Source organism: Oncorhynchus masou, chromosome 9 (assembly GCF_036934945.1).
Source record: "Oncorhynchus masou masou isolate Uvic2021 chromosome 9, UVic_Omas_1.1, whole genome shotgun sequence".
Lineage (NCBI taxonomy): Eukaryota > Metazoa > Chordata > Actinopteri > Salmoniformes > Salmonidae > Oncorhynchus > Oncorhynchus masou.
Genome location: NC_088220.1, coordinates 24,888,756 through 24,908,091, shown reverse-complemented (window position 1 = coordinate 24,908,091; position 19,336 = coordinate 24,888,756). Strand labels below are relative to the sequence as shown.

Here is a 19,336-nt window from a genome sequence, read left to right as displayed (position 1 = left end):
TATTCTTTTTTTTTTTTTGACCAATCAGAAGTTTTCACGGCAATCTTTTTCAAAGCTGATTTGATTGGTCAAAATACCAATTAGTGAAGAAAAAAATATCAATTTGGCTGCCTGTCCAAAAGCAGCATTAGTGTGTGAGAAGGAACCAGTGGAGATGCAGAGGATTGGTGGCCTTTCGAGAGATTATTTTTATTGTATGTTTTCAGATGGAAATGTCTATTTACACTTTGTGTACAAATAAAGTTTATTAGAGAATAATTTTGCAAAAAAAATAACCTTGTTTTGGTTTCTTTCAATCAGCAATGTTTTGAAGATGGGGTGTAAATTTGCATATTTATAGGTGTCAAATGGGATCACCTCGGAAGACGGGTTTCTTTATGTAGCATGTTTGATTCCAAGATTGACAACATCCACATGAGAATGGTGCCTCAGTCTAGCCTCAACTAAATTCTTGAAGCATACAGAGAGCATAGGGCCCATTGACTATAGTGACATCTGGTGGTCACTCAGTTATCTAAACGTTCTAAAGATTGTTTCTCAATGATCTGTCCAGAGGTATTTTATTCGAGTAAGACCTGTTGGGGGGGGGGGGGCATGTTTGTTTGAAAGGAAAAATACAAACGATATGATACATTGCTCTATATTCATTAACTTAGGGCAGTGACCCTGTTAAAAACAATTTCCTCTGCAGAACTTTGCACGATAAATCGTAATAGTTTATCCAGACCAAAGTAAACATGAAGTACACTTTATGGAGAAAGCCAATGGGTGTGCTGTCTGTCCACCGCCATGGAAGGTGAGGGCGCTCTGTCTTCCCCTCCCAAAACAGTGCACTGGTACCTCTCACTCTGCCCGTCACGTTGTGTACGGCGGCCTGACCCCCCATGAACCTGCGACTTCCTCTTTCTCAGATTTCATGGCGATCGGGAGAGAGGGAAGACCACCGACGCACGCAAACTGTCCAGACACCTCAACACGACTGAAAGACATTTCTTAGGGTAATTAATCCACCGCTCTTGCGTTACTAGGTTACCGGGGTAGCGAATGATGCGTGCATAACGTGCACGTTGTGGATATCCACGTTTCCCGGTGTTCTTGTGCTACTGCATTTCAGATATTCACATTGTAGCGCCATTCGCTGATAGCGAATCGGACGAAAATGGGCTCCCCTGTACGCATCTCTCACACGCAGTAGTATATCTAGCAAGCAAGCTAACTTGCTATGCTAACCATCCAACCGTAGTTTGATATGCTTGATAAAATTAACAAGCCATCAGAAGGTTGAGAACTTAATGTGTATTTTTGGGATGGTTACAGGGCGGTTTGTTTAATTGAAATATGATTCCTATCGATCAGAAGAATTTGTTTTTCTGGCACGGTTAGCTGCCTAGTTAGCTAATGTTCGTTAGTTGGCTAACTAGCTAACGTTCGCTAACTAGCCAGATGCGATAACGGCCGTTATCAGTAGCCATCTAGATAGCTAGTTAACTAGTTAGCATAGCGTTTTCTGCAGAGTTTTGAAACTTGTAGCTAGTTGTTCAATTTTGAAGGGATAGTGAAATGTAGTTAGGCCTAAACTTTGGCAGCCACATGTGGTAATGGTTTTGGCTTGCGAAACACTGTATTCAATACTTTGTATCAATGATATCAAAACTGCCATTGTTTCCATAAACCGCACTGTCTGTTGATTACTTTGTGATGGGTTTCAAGATTTTTTATGCATGTTCATTGCTACTTTTTACATATACGTACGAATGTTGTCCCAACTTCTTAAACTTTGATGATTGTGATTCTTTGTAGCGAAGTGTCATTTAGTAGAGAATTATAGCTAACTTTGTCCTCTGTTGGAGTCCAGTTTGTAGGCCTAGCCAAACTTGTACACATCACATTTACATTTTAGTCATTTAGCAGACATTCTTATCCAAAGTGAATTACAGGGACAATTAGGGTTATGTGCCTTTCTCAAGGGCACATCGGCATATTTCACCTAATCAGCTCAGGAATTTGAACCAGCAACCGTTCAGTTACTGGCCCAACCTCCTAAACCACTAGGTTACCACACACGCACACATGTATGCCTACTTTATAAATTGTTAGACACCAGTCTTCATCAATCAGGGATCTAGGCCTAGCTACTGTTCAACAAACACTTTCTGTTATAAGGCCTCACATCTTTCTGCCAAACAACCCAAGGCACTCCATGTTTAGCACTCATATTTTTATATTGCTTAGACCTAGACTAGTAGTGAGTGACTGATATGTTATTGAATTGAAGTAAGTTTGTTTGAGAGGGTGTGAGTGAAGAAGACCCTCTGATAATAAACTGTTTTGTCTCTGCTTGACAGTGAGATCTGAACAGACGTTGTGAGTTGCAGACAGAACAGACACTGAGTGGATTCTCCTGCTGGTAATTCTGCCACTCCCCCATATGGTTATTCGTCTTTCTGTTTACGGCCTTGTTCAAATACTTTGAAGCTGCACCATTCCTTTGTCTGTCCTGATTAGGTAATCATTGGATAAATCTCTTACTGAACACTTTTATCACTCGATAAAGGGCTTAGGGACCAAGTGTTCGGTTTGAGATTCTGCCAGGATTTCACACTATTGGATAGGTGAAAGTAAGGGTTAAACTACATAGCTTTCACCAATCCAGTCATGTCAGAGCAGGTATAACCATTTGGAAGAGAAGAAGAATGTATGCATTTTCAAAGTACTGAAACAGGCCCTAGGTAAACCACAGAGGAAGCAGAAGGAAGAGTACACACTCACCAATACCGCACTACATAGGCATGTGTTTGTCAGTTCCTTTTGTCATGGCTTCATTCATTTTTGTAATGTTATACATCACAAGTGTAGACACATGTATGCTACATTATTTTGTGTAAGAACATAGGCCTATCATCTGTTTAGTAGATGCTTCATCCTTAGGACCCTGTGTTATTGTAACGGCTTTAGCCTGCTCGGACTTGAAAGCACATTTCTACAACTAACCCGTTGAGGGTCCTATCCTGCAGCAGTAACTATCCCTTCCTCCCTGTCTCTCAAATTCAATTTCTGTCTAACTTTATTGGCACAAAAGGAGAAATCCAAGTGGCAGAAGAAATGCATTACAGCAGACATGACGAGTAGTAAAGTCTTTCACATTCTAACAGGTAACAACGACTCTGTCTCTCTTTCTCACTCTCTCTGCAGGTGTTGCTCAGTGGGTAGTAGTGGTTTCTCGTGCTGGTGTCCTGTTGAAGAGCCTCCTTAGTGCTCTGTGCTGTTGTCTTGCTGTGTCCTGGGTTAGGACTGCCAGCCTATGGCTCTAATGGACAAGCACAAAGTCAAGCGGCAGAGACTTGACCGCATCTGTGAGGGTAAGGAGCCTTGAGAGACAGACAAAGTCATACATCTTACACACATTCAGGGTATTTGAATATTATGATTTCACAATTCGTTTTAGTCATATTGCTACACCAATATTACACATTCATAAAACAACATGTTTCTTTACAGTGTGCATACTGTGCTATCAGAACTTCCTCCAGACATGTCTTGATTGGGCTCAAGGATGTGTGTGGTCTTTCCGAAAAATGATACCTGAAATTGGTTGAATGTATTGTCACATGCCTATGACTATAATCGCTGGCACTTGGTTTACATCAGCTGCTGATATGGCAAGTCTGTTATTAATGATTAGCCTATTGGTGTGAACAGTGGCGGGTAGGTTAGTGAAGGCATGGGTTTGGGACAGTTGGAGAGAGAGAGCACAATGCCCTTATCACACTTCCTGTTCCTGTCTGTGGGGATTTCAAGGGGGGTTAGTGTGTGGCCAAGCTGGTGTGTCTGAGCTGTGAGCCACGAGAAACTATGCCAAGGCAAGGTACAAATGATGACGATCCGTGACAGGCTAGAATAAATGACTGGTTACATTAGGCTACATCATGATCAAGGTTTCTTTTGACAAAGACAGAAATTAACTGAAAAGTAGGAATGGGCATTTGAAATGATTTCACTATTAGAATAATATCCAGATCTTTTGGGGAGATATCCTAATAGTCGAAATACATGTTTGAAAGATTTTCAATGGAGACTTGCTCGTGTGACTGGGGAGAAAGGCGGTGTGCTGAGCTCTGCTTGTTTCAGCAGATGCAGAAAAGGAGCTTTGATTAGGAATCTCCCACTTCACTTGCTACACATGCAGCCTCTGACTGTAGCGCTGCTATGATTACACATGCAGCCTCTGACTGTAGCGCTGCTACGATTACACATGCAGCCTCTGACTGTAGCGCTGCTGCGATTACACATGCAGCCTCTGACTGTAGCGCTGCTGCGATTACACATGCAGCCTCTGACTGTAGCGCTGCTGCGATTACACATGCAGCCTCTGTAGCGCTGCTATGATTACACATGCAGCCTCTGACTGTAGCGCTGCTATGATTCACCGACAATAACAAGCTACACGTGTAAAACGTGTGCTGGCTACCGGAGCGTTATGTTTTTATTGGGGGCACTCATAAAAACTGTGATAAAGGTGTTGTTTTATTGAAATGTCAAATGTAATAGCCTACAATGATAGACCATGTAGGAATGTCTCAAATACTTGGATTACATTTTAGACAAAGCCTTTTCATTGGTAAAATAGCCATATATTTTCTAATGAATAATCTCACAAGTAATCGAATACTAACGTCTGTTCAGATGTTTAAATATTCTAATAACCGTGCCCATCCCTACCATAAAGATAGCATGGTGTTGTTATTTAATATAGTAATAAATTTTTTTAAAAATGCATTACAAGTCATGCCAAGCCTAATTTGTAGTGTATCCAAAAACAAACAAAAAGTCTCATTAAAGGTGGTCCAGTTACCATATTAAATTCTGGACATATTTGGCTTCTTTCTGGTTTGTACTGTCTATACTGTTGTACAAGGCTAAATAAAATGGTGCAAAATGCAGCTCTTGGGTGATGATAAAATGGAGGGAGTTGTCTGGAAGAGTCAGGTCCCCTGAGAGGAGCAGGGTGAAGGGTCGTGGCTACAGGAAAACAGGCCAGCTGTCTCTTTAAAAAACAACAACAGCCTAACCGCCCCCAGCCCAGTCGCTGCCTGGCTATGCTAATGAAGTTAGTGCTGGTTGGCTGGCCCTCAATAGAGCTGCCCGTGATTGGAGCTGGGCGGTGGGGGAGGGACTGGGTGTGGATGACAGTAGGGTCCTAACCATCCAAGAACATTCTGACAGACAGAGAGAGAACGAAGGATAGAGAGCGAGGTGAGAGAGAGGAAGACAGGCTGGTTAACTTCATAATGCAAGGTTAGGCTCCGTGTGTGTGTCGTAAAATGTGTGTGTGAAGGAGAGCTTGAAGATATGGGCTTGGGTGTGGTGTTGCCAACGAGTGTGTGTGTGTGTGCTGTTTCCTTTTTGCTTGGCGCGTCCTTGTAGCTGTTAAAGGAATTGAGCAACTGTGTGTCTGGCTGGAGGTAGGGTGGAGCAGCGCTACATTATTACCCTGCCCCTCCCACTGCCCCTCCCCCTCACCTCTCCCTCACTCTGCTCTCTCACACTCAAACCACAGGCAGAAGGAGGGAGAGAATGAATGAAGCGCTGAATGAATTGCATTGTGTGCTCGGCCATGCTTGTGCTCCAAAGGCCTCGAGTATGCAAGGGTACTTTACGTGTGTGTGTGTTCTTGTTAACCAGTCATTGTGGATCCATTGTGATATCCAGCATGTGGACATTAAGATATGTAACCTTAATTTAACGAGGCAAGTCAGTTAAGAACAAATTCTTTTTTACAATGATGCCTACAGGGGAACAGTGGGTTAACTTCCTTGTTCAGAGTCAGATCGACAGATTTTTACCATGTCAGCTCGGGGATTGGATCCACCAACACTCTAACCGCCAGGCTACCTGCTCTAACCGCCAGGCTACCATAAAGGAAAATGCTTGATGTTTTATAATGAGATGCTGTTACGAATCCCTTTTGGCCCGACAGTCTAGGGGGGGGTGGTGGTGATGAGACCCGTAACATATCTCATGCAAATTATTATAGTGACAAAGCAAAAGTGTGAACGAAATAACCAGGACAACTGAAATCTACCGTCAAACTCGAGGTTTATTTGAAAACACACGGTAATGGGGGGAGCAGGAAAAGGGGCTGACCTGGACCCAAGGAAAGAAACAATAAGTATTCAAAAGCCCCCTGAGCTAGACTAGCCTACTTTAACAACAGCTAACTAACCAAAAATACAGTGGGTGGTCCGCCCAGTTCTAACTAGTGTATTTAACAAAGTCTACCTACGGGTAGTGTATGCCCATGGGCGACTTGTCTTGGTTTCCCCTTTTCCCACCAGCAATCAAACAAACACCATAACCAAAACAATACTCACAGGTGATGACAAAGTGCTATGGAGGTGCTCAAACAAAAGAGAGGTTACTACACAACGAGAGAGTGAACCACAGAGCCCTACAGACATGGCATTTACAGAGAGATTGAGCTCTAGAGCAAACAACTGACAGGGTTTTTAAACCAAGGGAAAGGAACTGTGATAGGGTAGGAAAACAGGAGGAGGTGTGTCTTCTGATTGATGATTGATTGGTGACTGATTGGGGAGTTATGATTTTCACCTGTGAGGGGAGAAGGAGAGAAAACACACACACAGGATACTGGTATCCGAAACAGATGCAGATTCACGTTGTTATGAAGCCTCCTCAGCTAGTCCCAGTTACATATTAGGGGGGCGTGTTTATGTGTGTGTGTGTTGGGAAATACTCCGACATCACAGGAAGCATCCACAAATATTTGTCTTCCACCAGACCCCCCCTCACTATGGCACAGAGTGTTTGTTTGGGCATGTCTGACTGTGTGTCGGCCTTTGCATGGGTCCTTCCCTCTGTCCACGTGAATGCTCCAGTGAGACATCGGCCCCCCAGACCATACACCTGTCACGCAGGGCAGAGAGTGTGTACGCAAGTGTGTGGTGTGGATAGGGGGTGGTTCTGGTCTAGGGGCTAGGGGTGTGTTTGTGTGTTACACTTTTCTGTGAGAGAGAAGGGCAGTTCATAATCAGTTCAGAGAGATGGAGAGGCAGAGAGAGCTAAGACTAGTGATGATGGTATCCGTGATGATGTTAGCTGCCAGATTTCTCCCGTGGCCTTTACCAGATGTTAGGCTTGTGTTTGTCTGGCTTTGTCACGTTCTGGCCACGAAGTGTTAATTTATTATTGATTATTTCCGTACAGATGTAATTGCAGTAATGAATGGTGGTAGACGTACGCAGGATCACACTGGACAAAAAGTCAGCGTAAATGGCGTGTGTGTACGGAACAGGAGTCACACTCGCCCTCCTCTCCACCCCTTGTTGGCACTGCAGCCAGCCAGATCCGCAAGCATCGTCATCCTCTACTCTGGACGGGGACAGGGGTGGTGTGTGTGTGTGTGTGTGTCATCATAGCGGGTGTGAGTGCATGGGTTTGGGGAGTTGAAAGTATTGAGCTTGTAACAGTGTCCTCTTGAAGCCTCTATCTCTTTGTGATCTCAGATGCTCTCTTTGTAGCAGATTCAGTTCCATTATTATTATTATTACGTAACCATAGCAGCACACATACTGCTCAGTGCTCCCTCAGAGTGCTGGTAGTGACAAGACCCTGGCTATTTGTAGGGAGGACCAGAGATGTGGAGGGCGTTATGGGACTGTCTTTGAGAGAATTTGGACTTGTAGTAGTAGTCATGTTGGTGGTCAGACTCATTATACAGGTTGACTCTACTCTGGCTGGCCCCAGCACTGATGATGCCAGTGGCTATTGTCATGCCTGGTTGAGTTTGAAGGGAAATTAATGGTGTGTGTTTTAATGGTGAGGGCAGTGGTGTGTTCAGGTTTAGAGCAGTGACTCATATTGCCCTTGTGCAGACTCCAGAAAGATTGTTGAATCACTAAGCTCAGTGGACCGTTACATCTGGAAGAAAATGCTGCGGCGTGCTGTGTTTTCACTGTCACATATTCCCAAAGGAAGTCATTTTGTCTGGGCAAACAACCAACTCAAAATAGTGTTGCATGCTGCAACCAACCTAGCCAGCCATTGGAACCAAATCGGCATGTGAGAAGAATACAACATTTATTGAATTTTCATAATGCCAAATCATGGGTAACTGTCCTGTCTTCCCTGGCAGGCATCCGCCCCCCCATCCTGAACGGGCCCATGCACCCCCGGCCCCTGGTGGCCCTGCTGGACGGGCGTGACTGCACCATAGAGATGCCCATCCTCAAGGACGTGGCCACTGTGGCCTTCTGTGATGCCCAGTCCACCCAGGAGATCCATGAGAAGGTAGACACACACACACAGACATGGGACAAACACGTACGTACACACACAAGCATGATAATATACTTGGTGTAAGCTTCCTGTTCATGTGGCTATAAGCAGCAGTTTCTGATGAAAAAAAAGAAACAGTTCTTCAAGACTACTTCCTGACTGCCAGCCATATGTTTAGTATCGATGAACTTTCCCTTAAAGACAGCGCCACGGTCCGCCCCACGGCCGGTGTTTTTGTTTTGTTGACGATGCAGCGCTGGGGAAGCGTTGTGCATCATGGAACTACATCTGCTGCTGTTCTATAGCTCGTGAAATGATGTCTGGGGGGAAAACTGTGTTGGATGTTGGCAGTAACTTCTTTGTTGTAATATGGCAAACGGACGTGGCTGTTTCACCATGAAGGATTCCAGCTTTACAGGGCTGTAGTAACAGCTCTGTTCTCACCTGGACAACCAGCAGTATAGCTGTGTTAACTCTGTAGGTGTTGAACCAGGCTGTATTAATGTGTGTTAACTCTGTAGGTGTTGAACCAGGCTGTATTAATGTGTGTTAACTCTGTAGGTGTTGAACCAGGCTGTATTAATATGTGTTAACTCTCTAGGTGTTGAACCAGGCTGTATTAATGTGTGTTAACTCTGTAGGTGTTGAACCAGGCTGTATTAATATGTGTTAACTCTCTAGGTGTTGAACCAGGCTGTATTAATGTGTGTTAACTCTTGTAGGTGTTGAACCAGGCTGCATTAATGTGTGTTAACTCTGTAGGTGTTGAACCAGGCTGTATTAATGTGAACCAGGCTGTATTAATGTAGTTAACTTTGTAGGTGTTGAACCAGGCTGTATTAATGTGTGTTAACTCTTGTAGGTGTTGAACCAGGCTGCATTAATGTGTGTTAACTCTGTAGGTGTTGAACCAGGCTGTATTAATGTGTGTTAACTCTGTAGGTGTTGAACCAGGCTGTATTAATGTGTGTTAACTCTGTAGGTGTTGAACCAGGCTGTATTAATGTGTGTTAACTCTGTAGGTGTTGAACCAGGCTGTATTAATGTGTGTTAACTCTGTAGGTGTTGAACCAGGCTGTATTAATGTGTGTTAACTCTGTAGGTGTTGAACCAGGCTGTATTAATGTGTGTTAACTCTGTAGGTGTTGAACGAGGCGGTGGGGGCTCTGCTCTACCATACCATCACTCTCTCTCGAGACGACCTGGACAAGTTCAAAGGCCTCCGAGTCATCGTCAGGATCGGCAGCGGCTATGACAACGTCGACATCAAAGCCGCAGCTGAGCTGGGTGAGTCACGTACGGATGCACACACAGTATGCAGACAAACAGGTACACACGGACAAGTATTACACATCAACAGATACACAGACCACCACTTCTCTGGCCTTAGGCCTTCGCTACGTTCTGCCAATAGTGTACCTACTTCAGCCTTTCCAACCTATCCCCCCCTCCAGGCATCGCGGTGTGTAACGTGCCGGCGTCGTCGGTGGAGGAGACGGCCGACACATCCTTGTGTCTGATCCTAAACCTGTACCGTCGGGTCACCTGGATGCACCAGGCCCTGAGGGAGGGCACCAGGGCCTCCAGCGTGGAGCAGATCAGGGAGGTAGCCGGCGACGCTGCCCGCATCCGGGGGGAGACGCTGGGCATCATCGGCCTGGGTAAGTGGGTGTATTGGGGGCAGGATATGTACGTTTATGGAGTTAGGAGGTAATGTAGAATGGGCAGATTTGGAGCAACTGAATTTGGTCTAAGACTGGCCCTTCTTTTTTTAATCAACAATAGGGTATGCCAGAGGCCCTGGAATTTGCTTTGGGTGCCTAAATGCCCCCACCAAAATACTCTAGGGAAAACAATTGTTAACCCTGTGTTGCCCTCTCTCTACAGGTCGTGTGGGCCAGGCGGTGGCTCTGCGGGCCAAGGCGTTTGGTTTCGGGGTGATCTTCTACGACCCATACCTGCCTGATGGTGTGGAGCGCTCCCTGGGCCTGCAGAGGATGGCTACCCTCCAGGACCTGCTCATCCACTCTGACTGTGTCTCTCTACACTGCAGCCTCAACGAACACAACCACCACCTCATCAATGACTTCACCATCAAACAGGTATGCACAGGGCTCTAAAGGAAAAACAGTTATTTGGAAGCACTGGTGCTCCCACTTAAAGTTAGGAGCACCCTATTCTATTTAGGAGCACCCTATTCTATTTAGGAGCACCCTATTCTATTTAGGAGCACCCTATTCTATTTAGGAGCACCCTATTCTATATAGGAGCACCCTATTCTATATAGGAGCACCCTATTCTATATAGGAGCACCCTATTCTATATAGGAGCACCCTATTCTATATAGGAGCACCCTATTCTATATAGGAGCACCCTATTCTATATAGGAGCACCCTATTCTATATAGGAGCACCCTATTATATATAGGAGCACCCTATTATATATAGGAGCACCCTATTCTATTTAGGAGCACCCTATTCTATTTAGGAGCACCCTATTCTATTTAGGAGCACCCTATTCTATTTAGGAGCAGCAGAAAATGTTTGAATGATTGTGATACTGCCTGTATTGGGCCTATATGAGTAGTATCTACTGTTGAAGCACATATTATACACTAGAAACTATGTAATACTGTAAAGATATTAGTTTGTTATAAAAGCTCAAATGTTGATACTGTCATTGAAATTACAAAGTAATTTGTAGCCACCAAAGAAAATAGTTGCCCTTTAGCTGAAACTATGTTAACTACTTTGAAGAATCTTAAATATAAAATATATGCAAATTTGCATACACATGATTCCATATTTGTTATTTTATAATTTTGATGTTTTCACTATTATTGTACAATGTATAGATAGTAAAATTAAGAAAAACCCTTGAATGAGTAGGTGTCCAAACTTTTGACTGGTGCTGTATATTCATGACGTAGTACAGCCACTGTTAACATCAGGTGTATTAACTTTGATTACAATAGCAACATAGGACTTTGGAAATGTCTTTATAATTGCATGATAATGGAATTACAATATTCAAATATCTTTTAAGTAGTTGCTTTCTCAGATCTGTTTTCAAATTGTTTTAAAAAGTAGTAATTTTGTGGGATCTGTATTCAAATTGTTTCAAGAAGTGGTCATTTTGTAGGATCTATATTCAAATGGTTTTTAAAAAGTAGTAGTTTTGTGGGATCTGTATTGAAATAGTAACTATATGTTCTGCTGAAAAAGGTGACTTTGCACAAATTATAGTTGAAGTCTAGTCCTTATACTGGTGCAGTGAGTTTTGTGAGTGTGTATTACTTTAACACTGTGTGTGTGGTCCCTCTGAAGATGCGTCAGGGAGCGTTCCTGGTGAACTCTGCGCGGGGGGGTCTGGTGGATGAGAAGGCTCTGGCTCAGGCCCTGAAGGAAGGACGTATACGAGGAGCCGCGCTGGACGTCCACGAGACAGAGCCCTTCAGGTACACCCACGTACTGGCTGTTCAGTCGTTCCTCTCTAACCTTGACTCTCCCTCTTTCTTTCCTAAGGCTGTCCGCAACTAAAACAATTCCTGGTATACCAAGAGTTGTCTGTTCTTTCGGCCACATGTTTTAACGTATAGTTTTCCACATATAAGTTGCCGGGCTCAGACTTGCTGTTTAAAAAGAAAAGACAGCAATTGACTGTGTGACTTGCACCCATCATCTCTCTCCCTGCTGCAGTGAACAGCACAGTGTTTATCTCACTGTTCGTGTTGTTGAAGCTGCCACATAATTACAGCCATATCTGAGTGAAAGGTTATGGGAACAAAATCCCTCAATTGTTTATGAAAAACATTCCCTATTCCCTCAACCCTTGTTCTCTTTATGTGACACATGTATGCATCGCATGCACGTGACCAATAGGGCCTGACCTATAGTATATCATAACCAATTTATTGATGTGATTATTACAAACTTCGAACACCAAAACAGCAAAATGCAGAGGATGTGGCGAACTTGAAACGGGAGAATGTTTACTGGTTGCTCAGGAGGTAAAGGAGAAGTCAGATGTGTGGAATAAATGTGACTAGAGATCAAGAAAAAGAAGATATGGAGAAAGCGCTGTGTGCCAAACAGCTGCTGTTAGATTATAATCTTTCTGACCGTTTGGAACATTATAAACAACACTAAATACATTATAAGTGTACCAGAGACTTTGTTGTAACGTTTTTTTGTCAAGCCATTATTAGAGCAAAGACTAAAAACAGTCGCATTCGTGAATGCAATTTTCTAAATATAATGGTTTATTTATTGTTAGGCTAATTATTCAAGGATCGCTTTATTTCATTTTTAAACTCAAACGCTTGATTGTATTTCAAATAATGAATGACTCGTATGTATGCTGTGTGATACTTCACTGACTCTACTGTCCCCTTGGGGAAATTTTGTTGCAGTGTCATGTACACGTTTAAAATGGCGTTTAAATACAAAACAAGTTGACAATACAACTTTCATTACAGTTACAAATCAATAAAAAAAGGTGTCTAGCCTGCTGGGTCGATAGGAACATTAGCCCGAGCCATTTTGGAGGGATATCACACCTGCCACAAATGATAGTTTTATTTATTAAACCTTTAACTAGGCAAGTCGGTTAAGAACAAATTATTATTTTTACAATGATGGCCTACCCCAGCCAAACCCTACCCTAACCGGGACGGCGCTGTGCCGCCTTATGGGACTCCCGATCACAGCCGGTTGTGATAAAGCCCGGGATCGAACCAGGGTCCTTAGTGATGCCTCTAGCACTGGGATACAGTGCCTTAGACCGCTGTGCCACGCGGGGGCCCCAAGTGATGATATATGATTGATACAGTAGTCTATATAAGTATTGAAATATAGGCCTTAGTTACGGTATGAAGCCTAAATAGGATGCACTCTTAGTCCTACAGCTCAACAATGGTGGTTATACGAGGCTGCTGTACCATGTCTACTAATGATAATGATATTACTTGTTATTATAATGATCACCATCATCATCATAACAATAACGAGATCAAGAAAAAAGGAGCATTATTATTATAAATGGAATTTTCCAGACAACTTGGATCACTGTAAACAACAGTAAATAAACACAATAGCATAGAGGCTGTGCTCACTATAAAGTGTAAAGCCTTTATTGCAGCAAGACAAAGATTAAAACATGTTGTACTTGACTTGTTGACGCGTGAAGCTTGGTGCTAACGCTATCAGTAGGATATTAAACAGTCAAACAGGCAACAGTAGCAGGAGCTGTCTTATTTCTGTAGATATATATGGATGATTTATAAAGCCAGACACATTTAACAGTTAGGCCATTGATTGTAGACATAATTAAGTTGGGGTTTCCGCTCTCTTCACTATTCTTTGACAATAAGGAAAGGGCTGTTTTGTCATCTCCTCATTCTTCTGATATCTCAACACCAATATGGTGGTTAACTTGGCTATTATGCACGTAGCAACATGGTCTAGAAATGTTGCCAATTCAACAGCGCACTGATGTGTTTCAGAACTGCGGACAGCGACCACTATCCAACGTATTAGAACACATTTGTAGTAAAATAATATTATTTTATTATTTTTATTTGTGTTGCACCATTGTTCCTATGTAATATAATCATATACAATTTCAGTAGCACGTCTTGGTGATGGACTGTACCATCCCCACAGCCTCCACAATGGATCAGTCCACTCAGACAGGGGTCTTGTACACCATGATATATATATATATATTGCTACTGGTCGACTGAAGAAATCTCGGTCGACCAACATCATATTGACCAAACAATAGACCCGTTGACTAAATGGTGTCAGCCCTACTAACCCCCACTCCTATGTAGTTTCTCACAGGGCCCCCTGAAAGATGCTCCCAACCTCATCTGTACCCCCCACACCTCCTGGTACAGTGAGCAGGCCTCCATCGAGGCCAGAGAGGAGGCAGCCAGGGAGGTGCGCCGTGCCATCACTGGTAAAACCAAGCCCTAACACTCAATCCGAATTTTGGATTATTCGTTTCCTGGTTATATATTGGTTATTAAATCATTTCAGTGGTTTTACATAGCTTGAATATGGCTGCATGTTTTGGGGTTCTGAAGTGGTGTGGTGTTCTGATATATTAGGTCCACTCTAACCCCTTGACCCCATCTGTCTGTCCCGCTTCTCTCTCTGTCTGCCCCCCCGTCTGTATGTCTGCCCCCCCGTCTGTATGTCTGTCCCCCCTGCCTGTATGTCTGTTCCCCCCCGTCTGTATGTCTGTCCCCCCCGTCTGTATGTCTGTCCCCCCCGTCTGTATGTCTGTCCCCCCCGTCTGTATGTCTGTCTGTGTTCAGGTCGTATTCCAGACAGTCTGAAGAACTGTGTGAATAAGGAGTATCTGATGGCAGCGTCACAGTGGCCCAGTATGGAGGTTGCGACAGTCCACCCCGAACTCAACATAGCCTCAGCATACAGGTGAGACCCCCAGCGGTTAAGGTGAGCATGGGAGAGGAGGACAACCAAGTCAGGAATTGTCAGGATTATTTAATCAATTATCAATTGTATCTGAATATTCTATAGCATGTTGACCTCCTGATATACAAATCCACTCTCTCTCTCCTACATCTCTCTCTCCTACATCTCTCTCTCCTCCATCTCTCTCTCTCCTCCATCTCTCTCTCTCCCCCATCTCTCTCTCTCTCCCCCATCTCTCTCATCTCTCTCTCTCTCCTCCATCTCTCTCTCCCCTCCATCTCTCTCTCCCCTCCATCTCGCTCTCTCCTCCATCTCTCTCTCTCCTCCATCTCTCTCTCTCCCCCGTCTCTCGCTCTCCTCCATCTCTCGCTCTCCTCCATCTCTCGCTCTCCCCCGTCACTCGCTCTCTCCCCGTCTCTCTCTCTCTCCCCGTCTCTCTCTCTCCCCGTCTCTCTCTCTCCCCGTCTCTCTCTCTCTCCCCGTCTCTCTCTCTCCCCCATCTCTCTCTCTCCCCCGTCTCTCTCTCTCCCCCGTCTCTCGCTCTCCTCCATCTCTCTCTCTCCTCCATCTCGCTCTCTCTCCCATCTCTCTCTCTCTTCCATCTCTCTCTCCCCCGTCTCTCTCTCTCTCCCCCGTCTCTCTCTCCCCCGTCTCTCTCTCTCCCCCGTCTCTCGCTCTCTCCTCCGTCTTTCTCTCTCTCTCCCCCGTCTCTCTCACCACCGTCTCTCTCTCTCTCTCTCCCCTCTCTCTCTCACTCCTTCATATCTCTCTCTCCCCCATCTCTCTCTCTCCCCCGTCTCTCTCTCTCTCCCCTGTCTCTCGCTCTCTCCTCCTCTCTCTCTCGCTCTCTCCTCCGTCTTTCTCTCTCTCTCCCCCGTCTCTCTCTCTCCCCCGTCTCTCTCTCTCCTCCATCTCTCTCTCTCCTCCATCTCTCTCTCTCCCCCGTCACTCGCTCTCTCTCCCCATCTCTCTCTCTCCCCCGTCTCTCGCTCTCTCTCCCCGTCTCTCTCTCTCCCCGTCTCTCTCCTCCATCTCTCGCTCTCCCCCATCTCTCTCTCTCCCCCATCTCTCTCTCTCCCCCGTCTCTCGCTCTCCTCCATCTCTCTCTCTCCTCCATCTCTCTCTCTCCCCCGTCACTCGCTCTCTCTCCCCGTCTCTCTCTCTCTCTCCCCGTCTCTCTCTCTCTCCCGTCTCTCTCTCCCCCGTCGCTCTCTCTCTCCCGTCTCCCTCTCTCTCCTCCATCTCTCTCTCCTCCATCTCTCTCTCTCCTCCATCTTTCTCTCTCCTCCATCTCTCTCTCTCCCGTCTCTCTCTCTCCCCCGTCTCTCTCTCTCTCCCCCGTCTCTCTCTCTCTCTCTCTCCCTCCATCTCTCTCTCTCTCTCTCCTCTCTCTCTCTCTCTCTCTCTCTCTCTCCATCTCTCTCTCTCTCTCTCCTCCATCTCTCTCTCTATCACTCCCTGTCTCTCTCTCCATCTCTCTCTCTCCCACCTCCCCTCTCTCTCTCTCTCTCCTCCTCTCTCTCTCTCCTCCTCCTCTCTCTCTCTCTCCATCTCTCTCTCTCTCCTCCTCTCTCTCTCTCTCTCCTCCATCTCTCTCTCTCTCCCCTCTCTCTCTCTCTCTCCTCCATCTCTCTCTCTCCTCTCTCTCTCTCTCCTCCATCTCTCTCTCTCCTCCATCTCTCTCTCCTCCTCTCTCTCTCCTCCATCTCTCTCTCCTCCATCTCTCTCCATCTCTCTCTCTCTCTCTCTCCTCCATCTCTCTCTCTCTCTCCTCCATCTCTCTCTCTCTCTCTCCTCCATCTCTCTCTCTCTCTCTCTCTCTCTCTCTCTCTCTCTCCTCCTCCATCTCTCTCTCTCTCCTCTCTCTCTCTCTCTCCTCCATCTCTCTCTCTCGCCTCCTCTCTCTCTCTCTCTCCTCCATCTCTCTCTCTCCTCTCTCTCTCTCTCTCCTCCTCTCTCTCTCTCTCCCCTCTCTCTCTCTCTCTCCTCCTCTCTCTCTCCTCTCTCTCTCTCTCTCTCCTCCATCTCCTCTCTCTCTCTCTCTCTCTCCTCCATCTCTCTCCTCCATCTCCATCTCTCTCTCCTCCATCTCTCTCTCTCTCCTCCATCTCTCTCTCTCCTCCATCTCTCTCTCTCTCCTCCCTCTCTCTCTCTCTCTCCTCCATCTCTCTCTCTCTCTCTCTCTCCCTCTCCTCCATCTCTCTCTCTCCATCTCTCTCTCTCTCTCTCCATCTCTCTCTCTCTCTCCATCTCTCTCTCTCTCTCTCTCCTCCATCTCTCTCTCTCTCTCTCTCTCTCCTCTCTCTCTCTCTCTCTCCTCCACCTCTCTCTCTCTCTCTCCTCTCTCTCTCTCTCTCTCCTCTCTCTCTCTCTCTCCTCCATCTCTCTCTCTCCTCCATCTCTCTCTCTCCTCTCTCTCTCCCTCTCCTCCATCTCTCTCTCTCAGGTTTCCTGCAGGTCTGATAAGTGTGGCAGCAGGGGGTTTGACAGGGGCAGGTGCAGGGGTAGAGGCTCTGGCCCTGGCTCACGCCATCGCCCCTGTGTCCCATCCCCCCCATGCCCCATCGCCAGGGCAACCCAGCAAGGCTGAGGCAGACAGAGACATCTCCTCTGACCAATAGCACCCCAACATTCCTCCATCACCCCTGGAAACCAACAACCCACCCCCTCCCACCATTTTCATCATTACCACCAACCCTCCTCACCGACCTCAGGCAGATTTACACTGGGGTCCCGGTTTGATCCGGTTTCAGCTGGATCCTTCAAAACACAGTACCAGTCCAGGAGTGATCCGCCCGTCCACAACATGCCCCCTCTCCCCCTCCGGAACCCCTTCCTCGGACCTCCCTCAACCCCTCCCCCTTACCTCCATATCCCTCCACACCAACACACCTTCAGCAATAACTCTCTTCTCAAGGATTCAATAATTGGATTGGTATATTTCTTGAGTTGTATTTTTATTTTTTATTTTTTTTGGTTAAAGCTATTTTTTTTTTTGCTGTTGATCTGTTATGATTGTAGGTGTTTTTGTTTTGAGTAGCATCTCTGCAGTGAGGCTGGACCGTGAGGCTAGCTGTTTTCTCCCTGGTTTTTTTGATCAGTGAGAGAGGAGTGAAGGTTTGGCCCATCTCGCTCTCTCTCTGATGTCTCTCTCGCTCTCTGACATCTCTCTCTGACGTCTCTCTCGCTCTCTGACATCTCTCTCTGACGTCTCTCTCGCTCTCTGACATCTCTCTCTGACGTCTCTCTCGCTCTCTGACATCTCTCTCTGACGTCTCTCTCGCTCTCTGACATCTCTCTCTGACGTCTCTCTCGCTCTCTGACATCTCTCTCTGACGTCTCTCTCGCTCTCTGACATCTCTCTCTGACGTCTCTCTCGCTCTCTGACGTCTCTCTCACTCTCTGACGTCTCTCTCGCTCTCTGACGTCTCTCTCGCTCTCTGACGTCTCTCTCGCTCTCTGACGTCTCTCTCACTCTCTGACATCTCTCTCTGACGTCTCTCTCGCTCTCTGACATCTCTCTCTCTCTGACATCTCTCTCTCTCTGACCTCCCTCTCTGTCTGTCTGTCTCGCTCTCTCTCTCTCTCTCTCTCTGACCTCCCTCTCTGTCTCTCTCACTCTCTCTCTCTCTCTCTCTCTCTCTCTCTCATTTAAGATAATATGGAAAATGTGTACAACAATAAGACAACACGACACCAAGCTTCTATTGGCCGATTCCTAGCCTGATCCAAGATATGTATCTGAAGACAAAGCTAGCTTTAGCCAAGTTATCTAAAGCTAATCAGATCTGGGACCAGGCTATCTGATTCCTTGTCTGTCTGTCTGTTGGCTAGTGTAGGGATGAATAATGTCAGTGTGGAGCTGAAACCTTAACGAAGCATGTTAAATCTGTCTCCACTGCCTCTGCTGCGTCAGACCCTTTCGGTCTGTCTCTCTTCTTCTTAAGATGGTGAAACCTCTCCTTTGGCAGGCGATAACTCGCTTCCCTGTTTTTACGTCCCCTTTTTATGATGTAATAAAGGCTCCTTTTTTCCCGCTCCAGTCACTTCCTGTTGAAAGGTCAGATGGATGGTGTCCTATGGATTCTGTATCATCACTTTACACATGGTCTTATACTCAACAGTTAGGTGAAGCGTTTGTTCTGTAAAGGAAGAACCCTGAAGCGGTGTGGAGCTTCAACATCATGTGACAACAGTTTCATATCAGTTGGATAGTGGATTGGAATTTCACTTCATACAAAAAGACGGAATTATTGTGTGTGGACATTGTTGTTTTTCAGCGGCACTTATTAACCCCGAGTACACCGTTTGGTTTTTGCCCTAGCACTACACAGCTGATTCAAACAATCAAAGCTTGATGATGAGTTGGTTATTTGAATCTGCTGTGTAGTGCTAGGGGGAAAACCCTAGCTGAGAGCAGCACAGGTCAGCTGTGTAGTTCTAGGGGGAAAAACCTAGCTGAGAGCAGCACAGGTCAGGTGTGTAGTGCTAGGGGGAAAACCCTAGCTGAGAGCAGCACAGGTCAGGTGTGTAGTGCTAGGGGGAAAACCCTAGCTGAGAGCAGCACAGGTCAGGTGTGTAGTTCTAGGGGGAAACCC

General features: G+C 45.8%; 1 protein-coding gene across 4 annotated transcripts; it reads left to right on the top strand.

Moving 5' to 3' along the window:
- The first annotated feature begins 815 nt into the window (after positions 1 to 815).
- Positions 816 to 18,774, top strand: LOC135545713 (C-terminal-binding protein 2). 4 transcript variants are annotated; one of them, XM_064973519.1, is made up of 11 exons: positions 816 to 998; positions 2,346 to 2,407; positions 3,193 to 3,359; positions 8,153 to 8,307; positions 9,438 to 9,582; positions 9,750 to 9,956; positions 10,183 to 10,397; positions 11,622 to 11,752; positions 14,129 to 14,256; positions 14,618 to 14,738; positions 17,185 to 18,774. In XM_064973519.1, exons 3-11 carry the CDS (start codon positions 3,302 to 3,304, stop codon positions 17,357 to 17,359), a joined length of 1,335 nt encoding a protein of 444 aa, XP_064829591.1. In that variant the 5' UTR covers positions 816 to 998; positions 2,346 to 2,407; positions 3,193 to 3,301; the 3' UTR covers positions 17,360 to 18,774. The 4 variants fall into 4 exon arrangements, with proteins under 4 accessions (XP_064829591.1, XP_064829595.1, XP_064829594.1 ...); XM_064973523.1 differs by having other exon boundaries at positions 14,618 to 14,759; positions 17,185 to 17,274; XM_064973522.1 differs by lacking the exons at positions 816 to 998; positions 2,346 to 2,407; positions 3,193 to 3,359 and adding an exon at positions 5,171 to 5,253.
- Positions 18,775 to 19,336: the final 562 nt, after the last annotated feature.